This window comes from Scophthalmus maximus, chromosome 6 (genome assembly GCF_022379125.1).
Source record: "Scophthalmus maximus strain ysfricsl-2021 chromosome 6, ASM2237912v1, whole genome shotgun sequence".
NCBI lineage: Eukaryota > Metazoa > Chordata > Actinopteri > Pleuronectiformes > Scophthalmidae > Scophthalmus > Scophthalmus maximus.
Window position 1 is genome coordinate 15,046,163 of NC_061520.1, and position 26,856 is coordinate 15,073,018.

General features: G+C 43.5%; 1 protein-coding gene across 5 annotated transcripts; it reads left to right on the plus strand.

The window, feature by feature from the left end:
* Positions 1 to 788: 788 nt before the first annotated feature.
* LOC118308924 (RNA-binding motif, single-stranded-interacting protein 2) lies at positions 789 to 26,836 on the plus strand. 5 transcript variants are annotated; one of them, XM_035630386.2, is made up of 14 exons: positions 789 to 942; positions 9,022 to 9,188; positions 14,314 to 14,372; positions 15,039 to 15,130; positions 17,889 to 18,055; positions 18,185 to 18,264; positions 18,384 to 18,493; positions 18,710 to 18,753; positions 18,952 to 19,045; positions 19,266 to 19,316; positions 19,511 to 19,621; positions 19,790 to 19,870; positions 21,398 to 21,487; positions 22,567 to 26,836. In XM_035630386.2, exons 1-13 carry the CDS (start codon positions 871 to 873, stop codon positions 21,476 to 21,478), a joined length of 1,209 nt encoding a protein of 402 aa, XP_035486279.1. In that variant the 5' UTR covers positions 789 to 870; the 3' UTR covers positions 21,479 to 21,487; positions 22,567 to 26,836. The 5 variants fall into 5 exon arrangements, with proteins under 5 accessions (XP_035486279.1, XP_035486280.1, XP_035486282.1 ...); XM_035630387.2 differs by having other exon boundaries at positions 22,570 to 26,836; XM_035630389.2 differs by having other exon boundaries at positions 17,898 to 18,055.
* The last annotated feature ends 20 nt before the right edge of the window (positions 26,837 to 26,856 follow it).

Genomic DNA, 26,856 nt, shown 5'->3' on the forward strand with positions numbered 1-26,856 from the left:
ATCTGTACAGTCTAAGGGTTTTGGGTGTGGTACATGCCAGTAAAAATGGCTAAGGCATTTATGACTAATCATGAGGCCAAGAAACGAAACTGGGTCAAAGAGTAAAATCATGTCCCGTGACAAACCAAAAAAGAAAAAAGAAATCCCCCAAAAACATGATGCACTTTAATCGGATTTTACACGCATTTTTGTCCCAAGAAAAAGAATTTGGAGAAGCGCGTCTCTCCCCTGGTGAGTGAAACAGCAGTTGGGGCGGCGGATGAAGTTGAACTGTGTGGAGAGAAGTGAAGGACCCCTGAAGGCACCCAGGGGCCAGCACCACACACACACACACACACACTCTCTCACACACACACACACACACACACACACACACACACACATACTCACCCCCCCCCCCACACACACACACACTCACTCACCCCCACACACACTCACTCACTCACACCCACACTCTCACACTCTCACACACACACACACACACACACACACACACACACACACACACACACACACACACACACACACTCACGCCCACACTCACACACACACACTCACGCCCACACTCACACACACACACACACACACTCACGCACACACACACACTCACGCCCACACTCACACTCACACACACACTCACACACACACACACACACACACACACTCACGCACACACACACACTCACGCCCACACTCACACTCACACACACACACACACACACACACTCACGCCCACACACACCCCGTCCTGCAGCAGCAGCGCCCCCCTCAGTCGAGCAGCGGGACTCCAGCCTCTCACTTCCCCAGCTGCTGACGTCAGCTGGCAGCCTGGGCTGAGCTCGCGGCTCCGCACACAGAGCCGAGGAAAAAATGCTGCTCTCCGTACCGCCACGGGCAGGACTCAACCCCTACAACGGCTACAACAGCAGAAACAGCAAAAAGGTAAAACCAAAACAAAACCCCGCTCTCGTTGTTTTTTCCCCCCCGCACGTTATTTTCCTTCTCGGCGCGTTCGACCCGCGGGACGAACGCGCCCGTGTCTGCCGCGTAAAAAAAAAAAAAAAAAAAAAAAAAAAAACCAGAACACGAAAAAGAAGAAACAGAAGAGAAGACGAGCGACTCGAGACAGTGAGCCGCCGTGTCCGGGGGGAACCGGGGGGGAACCGGGGGGGAACCGGGGGACGAAACGTAGCGAGCTGAAGTTCGGCGGGGACCGAGACGCGCACCGCGGAGCAGCCGAGCTCCGCGGTGCGCGTCTCGGTCCTGTCATGTTGGACCGACTGGCGTTTCGTGTGTGTGTGTGTGTGTGTGTGTGTGTGTGCGTGTGTGCGCTACTACGGGGATGATGTCGATACGACTCTGCTCACTCATATCAAAAGAAAAAGAACAGAGAAAGTCAATGGTGAGAGAGCAACTTTTATGGAGGACTGTGCCGCGTCGGGACAGCGCGTCGGTCCGAGCCGGGGGAAGTGTTTGTGGAGGTGGGGGTGGGGAGAGACGGGGCAGCCCGTGGGACACACACACACACACACAGACACACACACACACACACACACACACACACACACACACACGTTACAAAAACCAACTCCTCTTCATCTTCGTCTTCCTTGAGCGCGAGATGAATCCAGGCTCTTCGTTGTCTCCGCCGCCGCGAAAGTTTGCAAAGTTTTTTGGGTTTTTTCTCCCTTTCTTTTTTTTTCTTCCTTTTTTTTCTCCTCCTCGTTTCCCATTTGAAAGCCCAGCTTTGCCCCACCCCTTGAGAAAAAAAAGAAAAAGAAAGAAAATCCCACCACACCACGATGACTCCATTCCCAGGAATATGAGTCTGTCTTGGTCCCGCTCACTGTGGACACTGTCACGTCTGTAACCAACGAGAGGACCTAGGGCCAGGTTTGATGTACAGCTGTGCAACAACAGGAAAAACATCATTAAAATAGATTGTTTTAATGTATGTTGTCTTTGAACCCCCCCAGAGTAGTCTGCTTGACTTGCCCAGGCAGAGGTCACATATATCACGTGTCTTCACTCTATGGACAAATGAACTAATGATGGTAAAAGCTCCTCCATTATACGTGAAGTCAAATATGTACGCTGTCATATCCTCGTTTCCTGCTGCTCTGCCTGCCTGACTGTCTGTCTCTGTTCCTTGAATGGCATTTTGAAAATGTCCATTGACGCACTGTCTTGTCTGCGATCTCGGGCACCGCCCGGCTGCTCGTCCTCCCGACGTCGCATGTCAACGCTCGAAAATGCTGGTCTGAGGCAAGCAGAGCAGATTGTCTTTGGGTCGTTTGTCTCTTTGGGTTCCCTGAACTATTAAACTGAACCATTCTCTTATTTCTCCAGGGACCAGTAAAGGATTTTGAATGGCCACTTATGACATATACATTAAGTGTAGACATATAGTGTAGTTGCAATGTTTACAGTTGTCTCTCTGTGACTATATCGCACTTAGACAGAAACATAATCAACTGTTTTGATAGTTCAATCAATTGCGTCAGTAATTTTAAAGCAAAGATACATTCTTTCTTTCCATCTTCAGATTTGCTGATTGTCTTGGTCATGTATCAGCGTAAATGGAAAATTCTTTGGGTTTGGTATTTTCGTCAAAGGAAACAAGAAACTCAAACTCATCACCGTGGACCCTGGGAAGCTGGTTAGCTTCATTTCTTTTTGGGACATTCCGTAGATTAAACATTAGCATGTTAATTAATTATGAAGATAATGGGGTTTTTTTGCAGCTGTAATTGTAATTTTTGTGCGAGTTGCATTGTAATCGGCACTTGAACAATCTTCTCTAAGGCTCCTTTATTTTGCGGAGCTGAAGTTCACACAGAGGGCAAAAGTTCCTGTGTTGTGATTTCAAACATTTCCTCCTCCCACCTCCACCTCCCACTCATTCTTTCCCTCTCTTGCGGACACTCTGCCACACCTGAGCTGCAAAAGTACACAAAGTTAAAGTGCAAATGCAAAATTTTGAAATGAATTAAAAAAACACCAAGCGGTGAGAAAAGCTCTCTTGTGCATGCGGAGTGGCTGCAGAGCCCGGCAACGGAAAGGCGCTTGGTTTTCTGTTGTGCTTAAAGCGGCTCTGCTCCTCCCCTGACTCAGCACCTCATTTCCTCCCTCAAGTAAATAGAATTAATGTTCTCAAATCAAATTTGGTCGCTTTCCCTGTAAAGCTTCCTGGATGGAAAAATAACAGGAGGCGGCCTGTCACTTCTCAAGGTATCATGCGTCTCGCTCAGGGCCTCATCACGAGCCTTGTTTTTCTACTTGTCAATCAGATTTTTGTTCCCGTCTGGGCGGGAGTCCTTTTCATCGACGTACTGCTGCGATTTAAAGCTCCGGATGCCTCAGAACTTACTTTGTCGGATCAAAACACACCTAGATATGAAATGAAGCAATCGCACAACCAACTCGGACATTGAAATTGTCGCAGAAATGGCCTTTGTCAACCTGCTAAACAGCTTCCATATTTCACATTATTTCATTACTAGGATCCAAAGAAATTGTACCTACCACCCACCCCAAAATAATCTGCCCGTTAACTAAATCTGCCACAGTGCACTGACCGCTCTCTACGCAGCAGCCTTATTAATCTAAATAAATTGTATATGAACATAAAAAGATAGTATTTGGCGCACAGTAAACGTTTTTACGTTATTATTTGACATAGCATAATGATATATTTGCTGTCAAAGCCTCAAGTGATTAACACAAATTTGACGGAACATCCCAATTCCCCCCTTTTTTTTAGACGACATGTTGGTTTATATCATGTCGGTTGTTGAGCTGTGAGATACAAACTGCTGTTTGCTCTGACCTTGTGTCACATCACAGATGTTGTTCCTGCCGGTGAAAATAATGAAATATTCCTGTAAAGCTATTGATGTCGCAATTTTCTCCCAATTCCAATAAGAATTTGGTTGGATGAGAGCGACCAACCAATCAACCAGCCCTAATGATTACACTGATCCTGGACAAAACTATTCATATGGTCCATATCAATGCTAATGCCGATCCAGCATATCTAACCGGAGCGTCCCTAAATATTGTATTTATAGTTATCAGGTCGCCTGAAACATGTCTCGAGTGGGACGATAATGTTGCTCTGTGTGTGTTGGATGTCGACCTACGGCCACAGTGCGCTCGTACAGAGCAGGCCTGGTGCTCAGACGAGGTCGGCCTGCTTCTGACAATTGAAAGCTCGTCACGTGAGTGCCCATTGTGGAAGCGGTGTCCAGTGAGTCTGTGCTGAATTGTGTCTCCTGCCGAGGACGGTAAAACCTTCATGGAAAGTTGAACAGGACACCGACACGGGCGGGATTTCTCCCGGTGCTGCTGATGGTCTGTATGACTGTGACAGATGGTCAATGTGATTGTGAGAGGCAAAGAGCACTGCACACAGCTCTACGATACCTTTTATGTTGTGTGTATTTCGATATTATGAAAATTGTTGCACTTTATATCAAGTGGCCTATTTACAACATGCTCAGGGTATGCATTGCCCCCTCCAATGTTTTTCGTTACAATTTAAAATAAAAGTGTATTTAATAATAATAATTTAAACTGCAGGGATTTTATCCTCACTGAACTCGCCTGTAAACTCACCTTTGTCCTTTTGGCCTTCTGCCAGGTATATGTTTATCTAACTCTTGTTTAATGTGTCAGATGTGCTGGATTGGTCCCCAGCCTCTGTGCCAACTGCTCGAAACCAGCCAAGGTGAACAGGTACAGAGGGAGACAGAGCCCTCGGAGAAAGCACAGCTGTCAGAAATCCGATGCCAAGTGCTGCGGTGATGCCAGACGCTCGGTGTGCTTCACATTTTCTCAGATCTCTCGCTGAGCTGAGGGCCGGTGTTTGTGGGCATCTGTTTCCAAGTTCTCCAGCTCTTGTCACCCGACTTGTCTCGAACGCCACATGCACGCACGTGCATTTGCAGCGTGCACGTGCGTCAAGGTGAGACCAACAACATTTGGAAGCCATGATAGGTGCCCGTGAAAAGACAAAGGGATGGGGTGGGTTAGAGAGGAAGGAGGATTCTGGAACGAGTCTGGACTTGAGCTTGGTGTCCCTGTCACCTGGTTGGAATGCAGAGCTCCTCACTCAAATGGCCGTGTGATAAGATCAGGAGCAGAGACAGAGGATTTCCTGCCTTTGCCGTACTGCGGCTCACCACTTTACAAGATACACAGTCCCTTTCCCTAGCTTATGTTTTTATTCTTATGTTCATGTTGATTTCCTCCACGCTTTGTTGAGGTGTCATATGACAAATCAACAAATACACACGCTTTTGTCCGCGTCAGTGTCAGCACGATAAACAGGAAATGATTTGGTTAAAGAATCAAAAGGCCTTTCTGAAATTGTTATTGATGCTCCAGGAGTGAAAGGTTCAATTTAAAGGAATATACATTTTTCCCCATGACTCATCTTCCTTTTTGATCCTAAAGTAAAGCGGGCGCAGCTCAACGCTGTAACTCTATACAAGCTGGAAGCTGCATCCACATTCAGCCAGGCTATAAATCCGTGCATTAGCATGTAAGTCGGTCAGCTGGTCAGACAGTCACAGCTCTTTTCTGCCTGAGGAGAAAACAGCCGCTCCAGTAGGGAGCAGGCGGGACATGGGAAGGCGGGCAGACCCCCCAAGAGCCAGGAAATCCATGGAATTCTGTGGGTCAAACTGGGGTCAGCTGGAGAAGCCCCACAGGGAGAGACGGAGATAAAACAGAGATGGAGTGAGTCTAAAAAGAGGCTTGGTCATCTAAACAGTTGTGCCTCTGAAAAGATATACAGTAGCAAGTGTTTAAAGTGGCCTTATGAATGATAGTTTAATGACAATACATAAGACGATGGTGTTTGTTTTTGATGTATTTAGAGATTACACCAGTACCAACATCATACAGTATTTGAGACAGACACTTCCTGTCAGAGTCTTGTTCTAAAGTTACACCAAGATGAGAACAAATGGTTTTATTTATAGAAATTTTCTCGTTTTTTATCTTTGGTTGAGCCCTAAAAATATCCAGTGATATTTTTGAGACTTTTGTTTTATGGCTTGTCTCTGATCTGCAGTAACTTCAGAAAGTGACCTTTGTTACAAAACTGCACCGTTGACGTTTTTAATTTTTAACTAGTCTTTACTTGTGAGGACCAGCTCGTTCTTTGGAATTAACATTCTCATCTTGTGCGTTTTCAAAGCCATTTGTTTTTTCCCGAGGTCTCAGATTTCAGATACTTCCAGGATCACATAATGGGAAATAACTCAATTACTTCAGTTTTATTGAACATGCTTTCTTTAGGATAAGTTATTGAACTTGGCAGTTGGTAAGAACAGATTGTTGAGGTGCTTTTTGAGCAGACACAGTAAACTGTATAGGATCAGCCAGTCTGTTACAATTCATCCAGAATAAATACTGTTGTAGAGACGCTGTAATGGGGGCAATTTTACTTACAAATTTCCTCTGTACTTCACTAACGGTGATCTTTGATGTTTGTGTGATCACTGACTGATTAGTTTTCAATGACATGTAATCTGTCAAGAATTTTTTTTTCAATTTCCAAAGAATAGCAAGATGTCTCGTGGTACAGTCTGGTGCTTGAATAGGCGCTGAGTGTGTGAATGAGATCATAGGTCTCTGCTGTCCTGCGCCTTCACTCACAAATTAGCTGCCTCAAAAAAGCATATGAATAACGAATCATGATATATATATACACACATATATATATATATATATATATATATATATATATATATATATATATATATATATATATATCCCCCGATGTATCGATAGCGGAAATCATGTACTTCCTAATACCGGCATCGGCCCCCAAAACTCTGTATCTGTTGGGCTCTAATTAAATGTCACAAAACACAGCACTGGTGTCACTGAACAGGCCGTGAATCGTCTGCCCAGTCCTGTATGTACGGTACATCGTGTTGTTTGTGCCTTTCTCACTTTTGGACGAGAATGTGTAAACATTCCTGGAATGAAAGAGGTGAAAGGAGAAGAACACAAAGCCCCTTTTCTCTGTTTTAATTTGATCAGGGTTGTGTCTCCATTTTACCAAGCGCGAGCAAGCGCATGCAAACTTTTCAGGGGTATTTCGGCGATAGAGGAAGAGAGGATTATCCTCAGAGTAATGAGTCTGTTGTTGTTGAAGCGGCTGCCATGCTGCGGGAAAAATACAGGTCAGAGAGGCGGTGCTACAGAGGTCTTATGGATGGCGACTAATTAGCAGGATTGGTTGATGTTGCTGGTGGTCCTGGTGTGACCAATGTATTCCTGCTGGGCTTTCCCTAAACACCAATGGTCTGATCAGTGACCCTGTCTTCTGGCCTGAAATTAACCCATTGTCCTCCTCCCTTCAAATCTTTCTCTCAAGTGAGACAATCCTGCCTCACGGGACCCTGCTGGGCTCCTTCAGGAAGCATGTCTGTTCTCATTCCTTCATACGTTGAATTTGGCTTTTGAATTGATGTAATTAAATAAATCTTCTCACGGCAAACGGACACAACTTTCTGTTGCGTCTTGGGGAAAATAGGATGTACTGACGTGCCGCTATTTACTGCCTCCGTCTTATTTGGAAAGCAGCCAGTATATCTGTTCCTGGAGAGATTAGTCTTTTTTCTGAGGTCCTGATGGGGAAAGTGATAATAAAACCATCCATTCACCCTTCTATTCATTATCTTTACTGTTTTAACCTTTAAAGGCAGGGACACGCCAACACCTCACACCAACAAAGCGTAAACTGGGGTCGATCCCTGCTGACATTGGGCAATAGGCGTCCCATAGAGAACCCACGCAGACACAGGGAGACCCTTTAGACTCCACATAGAAAGGCCCTGGTCGGTCCGAACCGAGCTTCGAAATAATTAAACCACATTTATCTAAATTTAATATATATATATTATCTGCATGGTTTTTATAATCCGTTGTTAGATATCTCCAAGGTTAGCCAATCCCATAGTCATGGCCATAGCCCCTCATGTTCTTCGTGGTGACCCACTGAATAGTTGAATGCCATTGTTTTTTGACCGGTATTCAGTGGAACTGGCTCCTCCCAGACTGAACGAAAAGAAGGAGGAGGTTTAGCATTGGTTCAGGTGGACATCCCGTCAACACAGAGGGGGACAGCATCAACAGGTTACTATGCATTTGTCATGTAGTAAGCCATTAAACGTTGACCAGTTTCATGTTAAACCACTGTTACTGACAGTAAAGAATACTTTTTAAAATGTTAGTTATTATTAAAACAGTGTTCGATTAAGATCTACATTTGTTAGTAACAGTCTGCAAGCAACGTACTACATTTACATCTGCCGTCCACAACGCTGGAGTTTTCGAGTGCATAAAACAGGGAAGTTTGGAAAAGATGCTCGCCCTGTTTTAGTTTGAAAACTCTGGGGTGGCGTTGTACAGCGTTGAACTTAAGTGTTAACTTGGAAAGAGAAAAAATACAAGCTTGGCCAGACGGCAGTGATTCATTTATCACCACTATCTACACACTGCTTTTATCAGTAGAAGAAAAATCAGAAGAAGAAATGCAGTGTAAGAATCAACAGTCTTTTATTTAATTCTGCACCATCAGACAAACCAAATGTTGGTCTGAGATTTTTGGTTTTGATGTGCACCACAAGATTTCTTTGTGGTTCCCAAAGTAAAAAGACGTTACCCAACATGGAGAAAGCATAAGAGGCCCCCTTTCCCTATATGGAGTAGGCAGCCAAGAGGCCCCATATTCCCCTCAGAAAGCAGTATTGGTGAGTGTTGACAAGAGGGCTACATGATATCATTTTCCGCAGCACCCACATAATCATCTGTCTTATGCAGGATTGTATTTTATCTCTAAACATCTTGCAGTTATTCCTTTGAGGTTTGCACGCTTTGAGTGAAAAACTAAAAACACTGTTCTTGTCCGGCATTTACTGATATCCGAGTGTTTTCGAAAAATAAATTCTGTGGAGTGTTCATGCACAGAAAACTCATTCCGATGTTTCTTTCTCACGGCAGCAGGCCTATGTGTCCTCCGGCCACCAGATGGCGCCCCCCAGTCCCAACACCAACAGTAGCAGCAACAGCAGCAGCGGGGGAGGGGAACAGCTGAGTAAAACGAACCTGTACATCCGGGGCCTCCATCCGGGGACCACGGACCAAGACCTGGTCAAACTCTGCCAGCCGTGAGTGATTCTTTGCTATATATATATATATTTTTTTTTTTCTTCCTATTTTTAAACGTGTAAAATGTCATTTTGGGAAAAACACCCTTGTGCGTTCTTGTAGAGTTCGATGTGTTGCATACCACTCTTATACTGTTTGTGTAATATTATGGAGCCAGCAACAGCAGCAGGTTAATTTAGTTTGGCATGAAGAGCGGAGGGAAACAGCTACCTCTGTCCAAACTCAAAAACACACCGACCAAGAACTCAGAACAATCAGTGTTTTTACAGAGTACTTTGTGCTGTAATTGTTACTTGGTGAGCAACAGCCGGGAACACTGACCTCCCAGAGAACTGTTGAGGTATCGGGATAAGACAGGAAGATAATAAGTATATTTCATGGAGATAGGGCTCGATGGCGTCTCAAAACGATCATGCAACAACACTTTAATCATGAGTACGATATCCAGGTCTGTCGGCCTACATGGTAGGGCCATATCCGATTTGTGATTCCCTTAAACCTTCCCCAAACTCTCCTGTGATAAGTGGTACAAGCAGTTGATTAAAAACCTCATTGTAAGGCTCCGAGGGAGCGTCAATCGTTGCAATATTGTTTCCCGCCACAAGGTTCCCGATTTGAAAAGGGTGAGAGTATCCAGACTAAAACTAGCCCATGGTCTTTGTCTTGGTTGAACCATTGAAAAAAACAATTTTGCATCAAATTTAAAGACACTGACAGATCATACTGTGCAACTTAAGTTTGCATCAGTGTATCGGCAGTCACGTCTTATCATCATTTTATGCTTTTATCGTAGTGACTGCTCCAATAAGTTGGTTTATTTTGAGCAATATGGATAAGTGCAGCTGTACAGATGTGACGTGAGTGAAACATTCAGTGTCTCACTGTGCACAGCCGAACCATCGCCACGCTAGTCATCGGTCATATTGTAAGCGCGCGTTGAATTATTTTTTCCAAATATGTCACACATGAAAGAGACCCCATGATAAAGACACATGATACAATTTGACTAGTCTGCATTGCCTTCTATCAGGCGATCATTGTGCTGGTTAGTGAACCTACTGTGGATCCACGTTCTTGGGGTAGACCGAGTGTGAATTAAATGTCACGGTTCTTTACGGTGCAACTTAAAAGTAGATTATGCACGCCTTCAAGATTGAAGACAATATAAAAATCATCAGACCACCCCCTCTACTCCAGATGATGAATTGAATGTTGTATCAGGTTTGGCGGTGGTTAATGGTACAATGTGTGTGTGTGTGTGTGTGTGTGTGTGTGTGTGTGTGTGTGTGTGTGTGTGTGTGTGTGTGTGTGTGTGTGTGTGTGTGTGTGTGTGTGTGTGTGTGTGTGTGTGTGTGTGTGTGTGTGTGTGTGTGTGTGTGTGTGTGTGTGTGTGTGTGTGTTAAAACCTTGTTGTATATTGATCAGATCAAACAAGTCAAATTGGAGAAAGAGTCATGTTAAAACTAACTTCTTGTGAGCAGGTAACATCTGTGCTGTCTGGAATGACGCTCTTCGTCTGTCGGACACATGAAATTAAATTGTTTAAGGCCATAATTTGATGTACAAAAAAGCAGCTGGTTAGGCAGGAAGGAAGAATAACACAAGTTTGTGTACCTTAACTATTGTTTCAGTTTGATTAAATATTGATAATCATAGGAACACAAGAAATTGTCAGCAAAATGGTATCGCCTCTAGGGAACTAGAGGAATGAGAGAATAAGTGCAGAGAGTCAGGAAAGGGGAAGAGAGGGGGGTAAAGAAGGAGAAAAGGGGCCAGCGAAGGGTACAGCATGTACAGCCTCCTCGTGTCCTGATCTAACCTCCCCCCTTTTAGTGAGGCTGAATTGGCTCAAAGGCAGTGAACTAGTCTTAATCACCACAGGATAAATAGCCTAGCCTCTATAGTATGATGGCCTTGAAACACACACACACACACGCACACACACACGCACACACACACACACACACACACACACACACACACAGATAAAACCCAGTAATAAAGCTACCAAACTGGTTTTGCCTGCTGCAGGTCAGGGCTGTGCTGTACGTCACAGAAGTGATTTGTGAACTTTGGCCGTCCATCTGTAATTCCCACGGATCATTCCCCACAACAACACGTCTCCCTGGGCGAGCGCTGACCATAACTAATAAAACCTGACTTGTTAATACTCCTGACCAACACCGCAGCTGCTCTCTATAACAATTATGTGTGATTCGCCATTTGAACGATTCTGGCCCGACATGTGGAGGCCTCGGAAACATCAAATCCCCACTCACCGAGCAAATGTGCTGGGTTTTTGTATCCGGTGATCATGTTGAACAGTGGAAGTGTAGGTGCAGGCGCATCTTCAAAGCTCAAACAATCGAATCAAATCTGCAGCTGGATCGTGGAACCCAGCAGACGAATAACAGAGAAGTCATTGTGAAGTGGAGAGGGGTGGGAGGCTTCAGGGGTGGCTGGGAGGGCTTACCCTTGAAGGGAAAACTTAAATGAGTGGGGAAAGAGTAGCATGGCGTGCTGGGAAAGAATGTCAGACGGCCGTATATGGGTCAGAGCTGTCTTTTTAAGTCTCCGGTGCCTGCACAGTGTGGTGGGCTGCCGCTCTGCTGCAGAGGGACGGAGGTAAGATGAGGGTCAGACAGTCACTGCCGTCAGACCTTTGAACTCTCCTGGTGTCTCTGTTGGGGAAAACATGAAACACAGCTTTTGTTTTTCTTTGTCATGTCTCTGAAAACTCAAGCTGATCAATAGGACTCGGTCTGGATGTATGAGCTTGAAACAAGGAAAATTAAGAGGCAGCGTGGAGCTAACGAGACTGACTGATCTCCTTATATTCATAATAATAATATTAATAAAGGCCCTTTGTTTGGTTTAAAGCCTTTCATTTACTTTATGATGATGTTAAAAACATCTTATTACGGCAAGGCCTTACAAGACACCACACAAGTTGATTGAAGCCATATGCAGAATGACGAAACAAACTTTTACTTTGAAAAATCCTCATTTATAGTAATCAGATAAGCCATCATTGCCTCTTTTCCAGGTATTTGAGACAAAGTTAGACTGTGATTTCCTTTACATCAAAATATTTCAGCATGTGTGTACTGTGCATATCCCCCCAAAAAGTGGTCTCGCTTTCCATTTTCTCAGAGTTTGCCCAATCTGTTTTCCCCCTGAATATTTTTGGAATCTGCCAACCTCAACGGCCTGAGGAACAATTACAGTTTTCAACTGTGACAAAAGTTCTTGTGACTTCAAGATAAGCAAGATGTAACGTTTTTGTTTTGTCCTTCATTTTAATTTAGACAAGTAGTTTTTTTTAAACCATCCGTAATGTTGATTAGTCTCAGTCTGCTCACTTCTATAAAAAAAAGTCTCTCTGAGGCTTAATACCAGTGGGAAGAGATTGTTCTGGTATCAAAGTTGTGCAAGTCAGTTCCAGTTTTATTCCTAATATTAGTGAAGAGGAACTTCATCCATCTGAACCCCACACATGCGAGTACTTCACTGCTTTGCTTTAAATCCTGTAACTTGGGACATTTTCCATTGTCTCCCGGGCGCCAGGGAACAGTTCACACTTTTGTACGTGTGATTTAGTGTGAAATTGTCTCTAGATTTGTGGCTATAGTCACGCCTATGTCAGTGCAGCTGTGGCTGATGAATTATTAATGTCGTCAGGGATTAGGTTTCCTTTATAATTATCTAATTTTATGCTGAATTTCACAACAATCAAAACCAGGTTAAACCTGCATATACATTTTCGGTGAATGATTAGGTGACACTTCCAGTCATTGCTGCCTATTGTTGTAGCCGAAGTGAGAAAAAAAACCTTGCTCACACGTAGATTTGCCACTGTTTTTTTGTTTATGCCTGGTCCCGATGTGTGTGTACACGTTGGAAACCCAAGAGGAGAACAGGCCACTGCATTTCATCACAAACAACCGCCTGCAATTTCAACTCTCTGTTTTTGCTCTGGTGTCAGCCGTGTCACGGGTCTCCACTGTGACCGTTCAGTCATATCTGAGTCATTTGGGCAAGCGTCCACTGAGACGAGGCCGGAGTGTAGGACCCAGCGGCGCACTGCGCTGTGAGAGTGGAAAAACAGAGCGAGGGAGAGGGACGTGGTGGGAAGCAAGGCAAACGGTAGGGGTGAAGCATCAGGTTACAGTGTACATTCCGCCCAGACGCCATGTCGCCCAAACGGAGGAACACCAGCCTCCCTCGCTGGCTGAATTCACCAGACAAGGGCAGGTCTATTATCCTGTGCTGCTGATGCACCGTCTTATAACACTGCATTCCATTAGTCTCCACATCTTACATAACACTCCTCATTTACAGCCTTTAAGGAGACTTTCATACAATGAATATTTTATGATACAGCATTACTGCATTAATTGATTCTCCTGCACTCACGTTTTTGTTTTTCTCTCGACATCTATTGACTGAAATAACAGGTTAGGACTCTCGCTCAGGTTTCACACACCATATTACTTCTCGTGTGTGTATAGCTGAAAAGGATCAAGGGTGCAGTGAGTTGCCTTGAAAGGGAGAGTGGACACTGCAGCTGACAATACTTTTGAGTTTTTATTTTGGCCCAAAATATTCAAGAGTAGAGCTGCATTTAGGAGCCAGGTGTGTGTGCGTGTGCGTGTGCGTGTGCGTGTGTGTGTGTGTGTGTGTGTGTGTGTGTGTGTGTGTGTGTGTGTGTGTGTGTGTGTGTGTGTGTGTGTGTGTGTGTGTGTGTGTGTGTGTGTGTGTGTGTGTTTGTCAGTCTGTGTTTGTCTGCTAAAGACAGGCCCGGAACAAATAGTTTTTTACCCTGAGGTGCTGTCTCCTGTCTGTCAAAAACAACACCGGTGTTACTGTACAAAAAACCTCCACCGGCTAACAGTCGGAAGGGTGGAGACACGGCGATGTTTTCTGTGACACTAAAGATGACATTAAAAAAAGACATTTGATTGTGCCAAAGAGTAGGTGTTCATGTTTACACCTGTAGCCACGCAGCCTGAGGAAGTGGGGTAGGATTGGTATGCAAGTGGTAGGAGCAGATTCCTCACTTCGCCCCACAGTCACCTCATCTGTCATTGAGCCTATTCCCTGCTTTCATGTGTCTCCATGCAGGTATGGCAAGATTGTATCAACCAAGGCCATCTTGGATAAAACCACCAACAAATGTAAAGGTAAGTCGTGTCACTCTTCAGGAGAATGCCAGAGTGAGCCCATGTGAGGATACAGCAGGAAAAATCTCCGGAAGATTCACAGTGGGCGAGTGGGCGTGATGGTGACCGTAAACAAGAACACTGCTCTCCTCATTGTCGTCATGTCTTGCCTCTGGCATGCTCCACCCGGACGCCACAGAATGTTCCGGAGATTTTCCTGCTGTTGTGCACGCGGCTGACTCAGACTATCTGCCGCGGCTGCTTTCGTCAAGGCAAACTCCTGTCTGGAGATGTCTGGACCCCGTTCTGCAGACATTTCCTGGAGTTCCTATCTGAAAACGGAGAAAATTGAATATGAAGACAGCTTAGTTCAGCCTAAAATAAGTTAGTACAACACAGAGCACGACAACTGTTATTATTATTATTATTATTATTATTATTATTATTATTATTATTGGTCCACTTGGTAGCATGTCTTGTGCATGTCTCTCAATGGTCTTACACGTCATTTCCTTGGACGTCTTCTGTCTTTTCTTTGTTGTACTACATTTATTTATTAGCTCCAACACAAGCACTCACAACGTGTAGGCTCTGCGTTGATTCTTTGCAGATGTATACAAACCAGAGTCAACTGTGTTTGCAGAAAATGTCACAGCAGTTTTAACACAAATGTTGTCTGTGTTACAGGTTATGGCTTTGTAGACTTTGACAGTCCAGCGGCAGCACAGAAAGCTGTCACAGCTCTGAAGTCCAGTGGGGTCCAGGCTCAGATGGCCAAAGTAAGAATTCACAAACATCATCATCGGCCCTGTTAAGCAAACACCTCTTTCTTTTACCCCCAAAACTAACGATCAAATCTTATCTGGCCCGTCTCTAAAATGTATTGATCCCGAAAGAGCGTCCACCGAAACTTTGATCCTCAAGAGTCTTTGTCCCTTTCCGGCACTAGCACACATTTGTCCCCTTGATCATGTAAAAGGTAAACTGTTACATGCTATGGCCTGATTCGCCAGTTTGTGTCCTGTTGGCAAGGGTACAAGATAAACTCTATTTTACAGAGAGGCGTGCGTTTCGTCATACTTCATTGGATGGACCTGAGCCAAAAATTGTCAGTAGTAAAGTCAGGCTTCATGCAGACTTGTTATTAAGCAGAAATATCCAGTCCTCTCTGCCTTTTCTTTTCATTCCCACGTTGTCTCCTTCCTGTACTGCCTTCCTCACCGGCCTCCTCTCTCCTCTCCCCTCACACCCTCGTCTCTGTGCTTGTGTATGTTGCTAACCTGTTCCTGTTGTGGCGCTTGTTCTGCGCTCTTTGTCAGAGTGTGTGCAGTCAAAGCAACTCTTGTCGGCCCATTAAGCTGATCCCTCTGGCTCTCAGGCTCCCCATTGAGGGAACCTAGGGGAGGGTGCCACTACACCCACTGTCAATGGGACAGGCACAATAGGCTGGCATTGTCCATCGTCTGGGCCCAGGCCTGGGGCTGACACCAGCGCTTAATACACTCCACCCCAATGTCCCCGCCCACTCCCTGTGTCCCGCACCCAAACAGACCCACTGCAATGTAACACCAGGTTCTTCCTCAGCCCGGCCCTGGAAAACTGTAACAGATCCATGCTGCCAGTTGATTTGAACCAGTCCAGTGCAACTAAATCCTGGGTCTTAGTTCACTGCACCTCCTCTCTAACAGCGCCACACAATCCTGTGTATTTCAATGCCCCGGCAAGTGCAACAGGACACCAAACCTCGACTCACCCAGACAACGTTTACGTCACAGGTGTGGATAACCACTATAAAAACTTAAATATACACAGCTGCGTCCGTGTCACTGGGTTACTCAAAGTCAGAGAAAACAGTCTAAATATAGTATAAAATAAGTTTAATATCAGACGCTGGCGTGCAGCCTCACCGGTTTGCCCCTTCACCATGGCTGCTGCAGTGTTGTTCACAAACACAATGAGCCACACCTTGCTGCCGCTGTCCCTGAAGTATGCTCGGTCCCTGGATGGGCCACCCCGGCCTCTCGGCCGCCGACCCAGAGGAGCCGTGTGCACAGGGGCAGGGGAACAATGGCGAGTTAAAAATAGAACCTCTCTGACTTCCGAGCACCTCCCTGTTCAAATTCAAGCTCACATGCGCCGTTCAACACACAAGCAGGCAAATCCGCCAAACACACAGAGACACACCTCAGAACACACGGCTCACCTAGGGCCTGGCACGGAAGCAATGCAGCGAAAAACACAACAGCATCTTCATATCTGCTACAGAGGGCATATCAGTTTGAATGTGAAATCAGATAGTTGTGTGTATTAGCTTCGCTAAAGCAAAGCAAAGGAAGTTTTTGTCCCATTTGTTCAATTGTCATATATCGTTGAACATTTATCTCGTCTGGCTGACCTCCTGCAGTGTGCCTCTGTGTTACATAACGGTTGTATTGCCGCATCCAGAATGACGACAGTCACAGATCTCCTCGCCAGGTGGCTCACGGCTCGAGAACAGAAGCTCTACACATACAGGCGATGAATCATCATTCAAGACAGCTGGTTTAATGCCATAATACTTTTATGAATTCGGTATATCGGATCAACACCCCTGAGCTCTTGTGCCAACCTGTACCAGCATCTGGGCACTGGCGTGTTTTCTCCTCCTAGACACACTCATCTCTCCTCTTCCGTTGTTTCTCTTTTCATCCTCCTCTTTCATTAGCCAAATTAGTCGAGACTCCCACCACTGCCCATCCACTCAGATCCCAACCTCTGTGCAAAATACCAGTTTTTTGAAGCCACACATTTCTCCCACCTTCCCTCTGCTCTATCCTCGTCCTCAACTCTCTGATTTCCCTTCTCCTCTTTTAAGCCCGGCCCCTTTTTTTCTCCTGGTTGCCAGGCTCCTGTTGCTCTGTGAACTCTTTAACTTCATGCCTGGCTTCCTGTCTGCTTCTGCACAGTCACACAAAAGTTACACTTTCAAGATAGAGGAATGAGCCGGTATTATTTTGATTCACTTTCAGTTCCTTGAAACTATCCAGATCTCTTGTGCCTTAATCCTCACAGACACACAAATATTAGCAATTTGTGCGTATATTTAAGTTGGTGTGTGTTGGTGTGCAATGATACAGCACTGGACAGACATGGGTTAGAAATTATTCTGGGTTTTCAGTTTATTTACCAGGCACGAATAGCTGAAAAACATTTTAACTGTACTAAAAAACTATGCTTGACTCGAATATCACAAAGCATTGATGTACATTAATTAGTGATATTTGGTGTGGATGAAAAGGCAGATCCCACTGCTGCCTACACCTCTGCTGTGTGAAAAATATTTTTTTCCATCAACAAATGCGAATGAAAGAACAAAGATGAAAAAGAAAAAATATCACAACTGACGTTGAATCACTTTCGACTTGTTTCCTCCATTGACACACCTGAGAGCAGGTTTTGCAGCAATAACCAGTAGGTTTTGGTTTTATTTCAAAAAAACAAAGAAGTTCTCTTTATTTATGGCTTTGAATACAATAGAATTACTTCTATGTCCACTTGTATGTACAGCAACAGGAGCAGGACCCCACCAATCTCTACATCTCCAACCTGCCTGTGTCTATGGATGAGCAGGAGTTGGAGAGCATGCTCAAATCCTTTGGCCAGGTCATTTCCACGCGTATTCTGAGAGATGCCAACGGGACCAGTCGCGGCGTGGGATTTGCCAGGTCGGTCCACAGCAAAAGACATATTCTACGACGCCGTGGTGGCCCATAAGGATTTGAGCCATTCTGGCTCATCCAAAGTTATCGCGCTCCACAAGGAAGATATTAAATTTGACTGTGACTTTATTTCAGAATGGAGTCTACGGAGAAGTGCGAGGCCATAATCCAGCATTTCAATGGGAAGTTCATCAAGACCCCACCGGGAGTGCCTGGTGCGTGGAATGCTTCATAGGAATCTGATATTGTTGTTGTTAGAGCCAGAGCTCAGTGTTTTTGTTCCCCCACAGCGATCGCTGGACTCACTCTGTCGTTTAATCTGTTGCTTTCACAGTCCCCACAGAGCCCTTATTATGTAAGTTTGCGGACGGAGGTCAGAAGAAGAGGCAGAACCAGGGGAAGTACCTCCAGAATGGAAGGCCCTGGGCCAGAGACGGAGACACGGTAATATGGACGATTTACTTAAGCTTCCTGTCATCATATGTCAAGATTTCTTGTTGGAAATTGAAGCAAGAACATGTTTAAAAGTGTGTGTGTGTGTGTGTGTGTGTGTGTGTGTGTGTGTGTGTGTGTGTGTGTGTGCTCGCTGACTATCAGTACAGACTGCACCCGTGTTTGCATGACCTCACTGGTTCTGAATCCTGCGTATTGTTTTCCCAGGGAGGAATGACGCTCGCGTATGACCCCACAGCCTTACAAAATGGGTGAGTGGTATGCGCAGACTGACTGAAAACAGTCCCAGCCCTACAGGAAAATATGTGCAGTGCTCAAACTCTTGTGCAGTGCTGCCCCCTGCTGGACATCAGAGGAGCACAGAAATGCTGTTCATGTAGTTTGAGATTGACATGGTGCAGCCATGGGGTCTTCATGCTTTCTTTGCTCTGCTCCGTCTTCCTGTGTAGATTTTACTCCTCACCCTACAGTCTGGCTCCAAACCGAATGATCGCCCAGACTTCCCTCTCACCCTACATGCATTCTCCCGTCTCATCTTACCAGGTTGGACATTTCTCTGTATTCATAATTCATATTTCTTTTTTCGTTTTAGCCTGCAGAGTCCTTCGAGTCCACATCATGTCAGTTAACAGACTCTCAGGAAGGAAACCATGGCCTGCAACTTTGAAAGCCCTGATTCCTTCTTGTGGCTGTGCTGTGGCAACATTAGATCAAATATATTATAATACTAATATAGTCTCATGTTGTGTTTCCTGATCTACAGGTGCACAGCCCGTCCTGGATGCACCATCAGTCATACCTCATGCAGCCAGCTGTGAGTTTCACTCCCTATCCTTCTTCTTCTCTCTTCATACTGCCCTAAAAACTCTTTTAATTGATTATATACACTCCTGTTGCCATCTTACTTAAATTTTTTTCATTTTAAAATGGCCTCTATATCCATGTCCGTGAGTAAGAGTGATTCAGAGTGAGGCATCTGTGTGTGTGTTTGTTGTTGTGCGTTCACAGGGTACAGTTCTTACCCCAACAATGGATCACGCTATGTCCATTCAGCCCACGTCCATGATGGGACCTCTCGCCCAGCAGCTAAGCCACATGTCCCTGGGCAGCACGGGCACAGTCAGTACCAAACACACACACACACACACACACACACACACACACACACACACACACACACACACACACACACACACAGTGCAGAAAATTGCCTAACTGTTCTTAAGTTAAGTTCTTCATGTTGAATATTACACACAATCTGTGTTTTCCTCTCTGCCTTCCCTACAGTATATTCCGGCCAACACAACTATGCAGGGGACCTACATCCCCCAGTACACCCAAGTGCCTCCCTCCAGTGTCGCAGTAGAGGTATGGAGCTGGCCTCAACCTCAGCTGCTTACATTTGAACTTTCATATTTCCATTAAGTGGATGACAACTGTGGTCCAGAAGTCTCGAGCGGGAGTATTTACTTTGAAAGAAGCTGCTGCTTTTATCCTGCTAAGTCTCATTCATATATATTTTAAGCCTAAAGGCTTCAGTCAGAGGAGGTTCATGTGAGGGTTTGAGGTATTTCATAACAGGTATAAGCAGGTTTTTGTGGCTTTGACAATACCTGTAAATGCAGGTTAATAATAATCCATGATGAATTTTTTTGTTTTTCAAATAGCAGAAAGTGATTCAGTGTGAAAACTAATTAGCTTGTCCTTTTATGGAAATATTCTTCCTTTAATTCTTCTTTTTTGGCTTTGTTGATTTGTTGCATGTGTTCATTTTGTCAGTTGTTGTTTTTTTTGCCTCAGTCCTGTGTCCTCGTTAATCTTTTGTCATATTTAGTCAACCTTATCCTTTTTTAACTCATGTTTTAGTCAACTAAATGTCTGAGCATTTTAGCTTTCTTTTAGTTACATAACAAAAATTTCTCTTCATTTATTTTACATGAGATTTTCATCATGTTAATATCTGATGAGAAACAAAAGTTGAATGAGTAAGGTAATGCTCATTGTGTGCTGCGTAGCCTTGTAGGGTCCCTGCAGCGCAGGAAACTCAACTGCTGCATTGGAAACGAGCATGAGTCCGTCATACTTTGTCAGACTTTGTGCACATTGAGGGTAAAACCTGAGGCGTCTGATCGGTGACTTGGCTGTAGCTCGCTCAAGACTAGTGTGCTCGTTGAGCTGCCCTTGACTCCACTTCCACCCTCCTGCTCTGAGATCAGTCATGATACTGCACACGTTATTATACACATGCGCAGATGTGTGTGGAAACTGCCCTCTGTCTTGTCTACCTAAACACCAAGAGGCAGCAGTGGCAGGTAAACGCATCGCACTGATTTGTCATCTCTGCTGCAAGATGTGCAGTAAGTTTTGAGACAGAATATTGTTGCACAAATGGTGCAACTCCTGGATAGTTCAGTACGTAAGTGTGTGATGGTGAAGCTGGTGACTGGAGCTCTGTGCAATGGATTTACTAATGTCTATTGCTTATGTTTCCCACATACTTTTTTAGTTAGTATTTTTCCCGCATTTACCTCCAAGGAAGGAGACGGAGAATTGGTTTATTGGGACTCCACAGTGTGTGCTCCAGTCGCAGATGGCTGATGTCTGAAAGGAGTCTTGAGTTATTCGTTGGAGGGCGGCGCTCTGCAGTAGCACTGGGCGCCTGTGGGATGAGCAATTGTAAGAAACATATTGAATATGTTATATTGAATAAGAAAAGGGGGCAGGTTTATGAATGGCAAGAGTCACACTAGTAAGCCAGGAACTCTTCTGTGATTGGTTGGTTGAGATCAAGAGGGAGGGAGGGAGGAGGACAAAGGCTGCTGGTAGAGTGACGGTGTTGAGCATGTGTGGAGCTCATGAATTATCTAATGTCCTTAACCGGTCATCTTTTTCCAGGAGAACGGCGGTCAACAGCAACAGGTCGCCATGGAGACTCCCGCAGAACATACAAACTACTCGTACCAACACAACAAGTGAAGCTATATGGTAGGACAACGAAAATATATATTTTTTTCTTTCTAACAACTCTGTACACTTTGTATTCTGACTGGGACATTTTCATTTAATCTATTAAACTTGGAGGGATGATGCATCTCATGTGCTGATTGGTAGAAATGTGCTCTAGCATCCGTTGAGGGGAGGGGCTTGTTCGTATATGTGCAGTCCTGTGCTGAGCTCAGACAGTTTTGGTCTACACTTTTTATCTTCAATGCAGCGTTGCAGTGTTGGAATAATCAAATTAGGAAAAGTTGAGAAATAGGAAACCGTAAAGCTGCGCTAATGAATATTTTTTTTAGTTAAAGCTGGGGTTCAAATGACTGAGTCCAATTTATGTATTCAAATTACGCGCACTTGCAGAGGCTTTTGGTGTCTTTCAGCTCATTGTTTTTGATTTTCAGCCTGCAAAGGAAGCCCTATTTCGTTTCCAGTTTCCAACGTCTCTGATAACTTCACTGTGTGCTCCACCAGTCCAACACTAACGTTGCTCCTTCTGCAGGATGTGTACACAGGCGCGTGTTTGCTAATAAATGAGGCATGAGAACTTTTCATGGAGGCATCATGTCAGCGCTGTGTTTTCAGCTGTTCCTCTGCCCTCAACTGCTCCCAAAACAATCACACAATACAGCTTTAACATTAACATGCGTAGTAAAGATTTTTTTTTGGAAATGATTCAGAGATATGAGATATGATGGTTTTTACCACCATGTTGAGGTGGATCTGATGTCACAAGCACAATGTAAGAGTCAGAATGAGTGAAAAAGCTCGCCAGTGCTTGCCAGTGTAATGACATTATTAGAAATAATATTATATATTATAATTCATCCAAAATCTACTGAAATTCTGCACGTCCTTTAATTAGTTAGTCCAATATAATAACAGTATATCCATTTGTTATATTTAAGAAACACAGATCTTTTTGCAGTTGCACAATTGAGAGAATGATTTGCTTCAAGATGTAAAATGCTTGTACTGTACTTGAATTTCATACTGCATGTTTTTCTTAAGTGCGAGTCCTGTGTTTTGGCGGATTCAGCATATCCATACTGTGTTGTGTGTTTTTCCAGCAGGGTGGGGCTGAGGGCACGAAAGAATGAATCCAACCAAACCGGATTCAGCTGGAAAAGATCTGTGCTCCACACCACCACGCACCTGGACTTGAACATGGATAACAAAAGGAATGTGTGTGTGTGTGTGTGTGCGCGTTTGTTTGTGTGTGTGTGTGTGTGTGTGTGTGCGCGCCTGTGTGTCTGTGTGTCTGTGTGTGCCTGCGGTGTTTGTGTATTCATTTTTTATTTTATTTTTTTTCGAAAAAAGACAACACTTACTTCATTGGACTTTTCTGCTCACATGCTCACGAGTCGATCAACCAAAGGTGGGAATCTTCTTCTAAGAAGCTTTGATCTATTTTGATAACTGATAAAAGGAACATAACAAGGAGTTAAACAAACAAAAAAAACAGAAAAAAAACTTAAGAGAGGGGGGAAAGACACAGAGCATTATTTTTGTGCACGTAATATAACAAATTCTTATTTTTAAAAAGAGCATTCTGGACGTGTCAGAGTGATTCGAGAAAGAGTTGAAACACAATGTGTCTTTTATTTTTTTGTAAAATATGCAAACTTTTATTTTTATTTCCTGATGTGTGTTGTTTGACGTCCTATTTGCAGCAGTCGGGGCGGGGGGGTCAACAATTTGTACAGATTTCAAAACCTTACAAACACCTGTGCTGGTCTGGTGTGTGGAGTCATGGTCAACCGGGGGAGGCAAACCGTTTAAAGCTACTTCTTCCTGTAACTGCTGCAGAGATTTCTATCCATGCACAGATGATGATAACATTGACTGTTTATAGTTTAGTCAAATCGATTTTTAATTATTATTTTTTTAACATTTCTTTCAGAAGTGAACAAAAGACAATCAATTGATTCTATTTATATTTGAATTGTAGTTCTATTTGTTTTAAAGATTTTTTTAAAAGAGTTTTTAGATCATTGAGACACATTAATAAAAAATAAAGTTATTTAATACATTAGTTTGTAAAGACAAGATCATATGGACTTTAACGGATCTTTACGCAACACACTTATGGAGAGCTCTAATGTTTGACTCATTAATTAAACTTTTTTTTGAGGTTGAACTCTAAATTCAATTTCAATTCATTGCACCATCAAAATAAAAAACAACGCCATCAAAATATCACCTGTTCAAGCCAATAGTCGTCCTGCTTTGTCATCATGTGACTCCATATGACATCCTTGCCCATGGGAAGTGGTTTTAAGCGGTTTTGTTGTGGCAAACCTTCAGGTATCATTAAATTCATCCGCCTCCGTCGAAGGGATGAAGTGAACATGCTTCAGTTCCGAGCAGTTCGATTACTGAAACATTTTGTGTACAAAGAACGATGCAGTTACTAAATTAAGATATAGTTTAGCAAAAGCAAAGAGGGAAATCAAATGGAGGACTAACAAAATCCCGGAGAATAATTTGTCTGAAAGCTAAGGGAGTTGTAAGTCAGTTTTTTTTTTATTCAATGCTGCTGTTGTCACCTGAGTTTGATTCTCTGTCAGTGATTTTTAGTTTGTAGAAAGTTAAATGTCTTTTTCTCGTCTGTCACTTGAAAACCTTTCTGCTAATTTGCCTTATTTCTTTTGATGACTTTATCTTGAACGTATATTGAACCCTAGCTGTAGATTTTAGCCTCCTCTAGAGAGTAGATGTTAGTTTTTTCCTCTGCGTAGGGATTGATGCTGTTTCTCTTGTGCACATCAGGTTTTCTCCACACTTTTGTTTCTACACATGAACTTCTGTTCCCATCGTCGCGTCGTCTGCCCCGAGAGCTGAACCAAACAGTGACGGCTCATTTCGCGCTGATCCAAACGATTCATACTGATGCTGCATCGGCGCTGCGGCTCCACAAGGCTTCGCACGCAAAACAACCCAGTGTGTGTTCCGATCAGCGCGTTGAGTGAAGCTCACGTCACCACGTACAGTGCATCCAAATATGTTGAACTTTTAATTTATGCAGACATCAAAAACTGTAGATATGTAGATAATAGAAATACTGGTTCTACAAAGCGACTGCTCACTAGACCATGGAAGTGCCATTATCAAAGATGATTCTTACAGCCTTTAGTGGGACAGCGAGTCGATATGAATTTGTGAGTGATCCAAAATTCTGCAAAAACAATTTTTTTAGCTCAGCCTTAATGTTTTGAAACTGCCTGATATTTCATAGGATTGACACTAAGTTGTATATACTGCGGAAAAGGCAACAGGCTTGTTTTGGATGCCACCAAGTTAGTCGTCATGTCGGTCAAGTTAGCTTCAGGGTTTCAGGGAGCTTCTATTCCCGCTCCTCAACCATCCATGTTGGGATCCACTGAAAAACGCAGTGTGATAGCGTCTTTCTCAAGGCACGCAGTTTGATGATTCTGTTTCTGACTCTTTGTCTTTTAAAAATGTCTTTTTTCATGTTTTTGCTGTGTTCCTCCGTTGTCCGTCTCTGCAACCAAAGACGTTGTAGCCACCCTTCTGTTTCGCTCTCGGTCACAGATGAAGTGCTCTCAACCACATACGATTGTCAGTTGTCTGTAGCTGGATAAAAATGCGTGTTTTTGTTTTTATTTGTTTCTGATAGATTCAGAAAGAGAAAAATTGTAATTTGGGTGTTTACATGCACGCAATATGTGGTGTTGTTTTCACCATGGGAGTCTGTGTGGGTTTTGCTATGATGGTAAAATGGGGTTCCATCACTGGGTCTTTTGAGACTAGAAAAGTGCTCTATATATAAATGCAGTCCATCTAAAAAAAAAAAACTGCACTGCAACTACACACAACAGAAACCCAATAGGCGAACGTGCTGCAGACACTCACAACACAACCCAATACAGAAACGAGCTGCAGGCAGTGTAGAGGACGACGGACGTGATGAACCTGACTGAGACGTTGATGTTCAGGCTGTAGGTTGACGGCCTATGTCTGTAATGATCAAACACACTGTCCAACAGCTTTTGTCTATTGAGTTGTGTGTATTTGCAGCACACGTGTAGTCAAATTGAAAAAGATTTCCTTTTTTTTAAATTCGCTTGTTTCGTCTATTTGCATATTCCCCCGAATTCCCACCGTGCATGTAAACAGACTCACTACGACCTTATACAGAGGGCAGCTTTTTATGAGAGCGAGAGATTTCAGACACAAGAGCTCATTTTGTAAATAGTCTTTAATTTCCTTTTTCATCTTTCTGATTGTTTCTTCCTGTGTGTGTTTTCTTGATTATTTTTTTTTATGATTTAAAACCTGTCCAGACAACACAGTGACTAGCTAGTTTTCAGATTCAGTGCACCATGAAGGAAAATGTCATGGATATTGTTTATATGTTCAGAGAAATGATATTCCATGTATTAGCCATCACTTTTAATACAAAAACAGGATTTTGGAACTATGAAATGACCACTTGTTACAATACAGTGTTTATTTATTTGGGGGGGGGTTATTATTGTTTTTTTCTTTTTTTACAAACTTGTCAGTGGTGATGCTCCAAAATGAGTTTGCATCATGAAAATGAAAGGACCTTGAACTTTTTAGATTGTAGGAATGATCAGAGGCATACTCTACAGACTACACAATATTTGGGGGGGGGGGAGATAAATAAATAAATCTCCTTGCACTTATTATTTTTGGTCCACACCAGTTTAAAATTACTTTTTTTTGTCCATCCTATTGTAGATCTGATGGCTTATTTCATAGCTTCAAAATGTTTTGCTGCTAAAATAGGATTTCCAAGCAGGTGGTTAGATGTTGCCCCATCTGGATTTTCAAAATGTCTCCTTTCATTTTATGTACTTGATACTAGTGGCCCTCATATTTTTAACAATACCTTCATAGTACTAATATGTAGTAAATAGTTTACTATTATTGTGCTGACGGGCAGTTTAATAAGTATTTGACAGAAATGTTGTCTTCGGGTGACATTTCTGAACAGGAAATACTAAAAACTTGTCCTGTAGCTCAACACTGTATGAACCAGGTTTGTGTGAATCACAGACATTTTGAAAATACGACAGGCTTTGTCTCACTTCCTGCTTGTGAAAAGTTTTCTTATTTATACAAGAACTCATTTTGTACAGTTTTGTTAGAGGAAAGAGGTTTTGATATTTTGTTATTTTGCAAAGCCACTTGGCTTCTTTTGTCTTCCTGTGCCAGAGTTGCTAAAAAATGTCTGTAACTTGTGTTTTTTTTATTGATTGAAATAAGATTTTCCTTCTTTCTTGGTTTTCTCTTTGAATTTGAATATGTCCATTTTTTCTTCCTTTTTTAAAAATAAAAGTCTCGTTTCAATGTTCGGGTGAACTGTGTCT

What these genes read in the sequence shown, in the direction of transcription:
- LOC118308924 (XM_035630386.2), top strand. Translation starts at nt 871, where the DNA reads ATGCTGCTCTCCGTACCGCCACGGGCAGGACTCAACCCCTACAACGGC. An exon ending in ACAGCAGAAACAGCAAAAAG is followed by an intron (nt 943 to 9,021) that starts GTAAAACCAAAA and finishes TTCTCACGGCAG; the next exon opens with CAGGCCTATGTGTCCTCCGG. An exon ending in CCCTGGGCAGCACGGGCACA is followed by an intron (nt 19,622 to 19,789) that starts GTCAGTACCAAA and finishes CCTTCCCTACAG; the next exon opens with TATATTCCGGCCAACACAAC.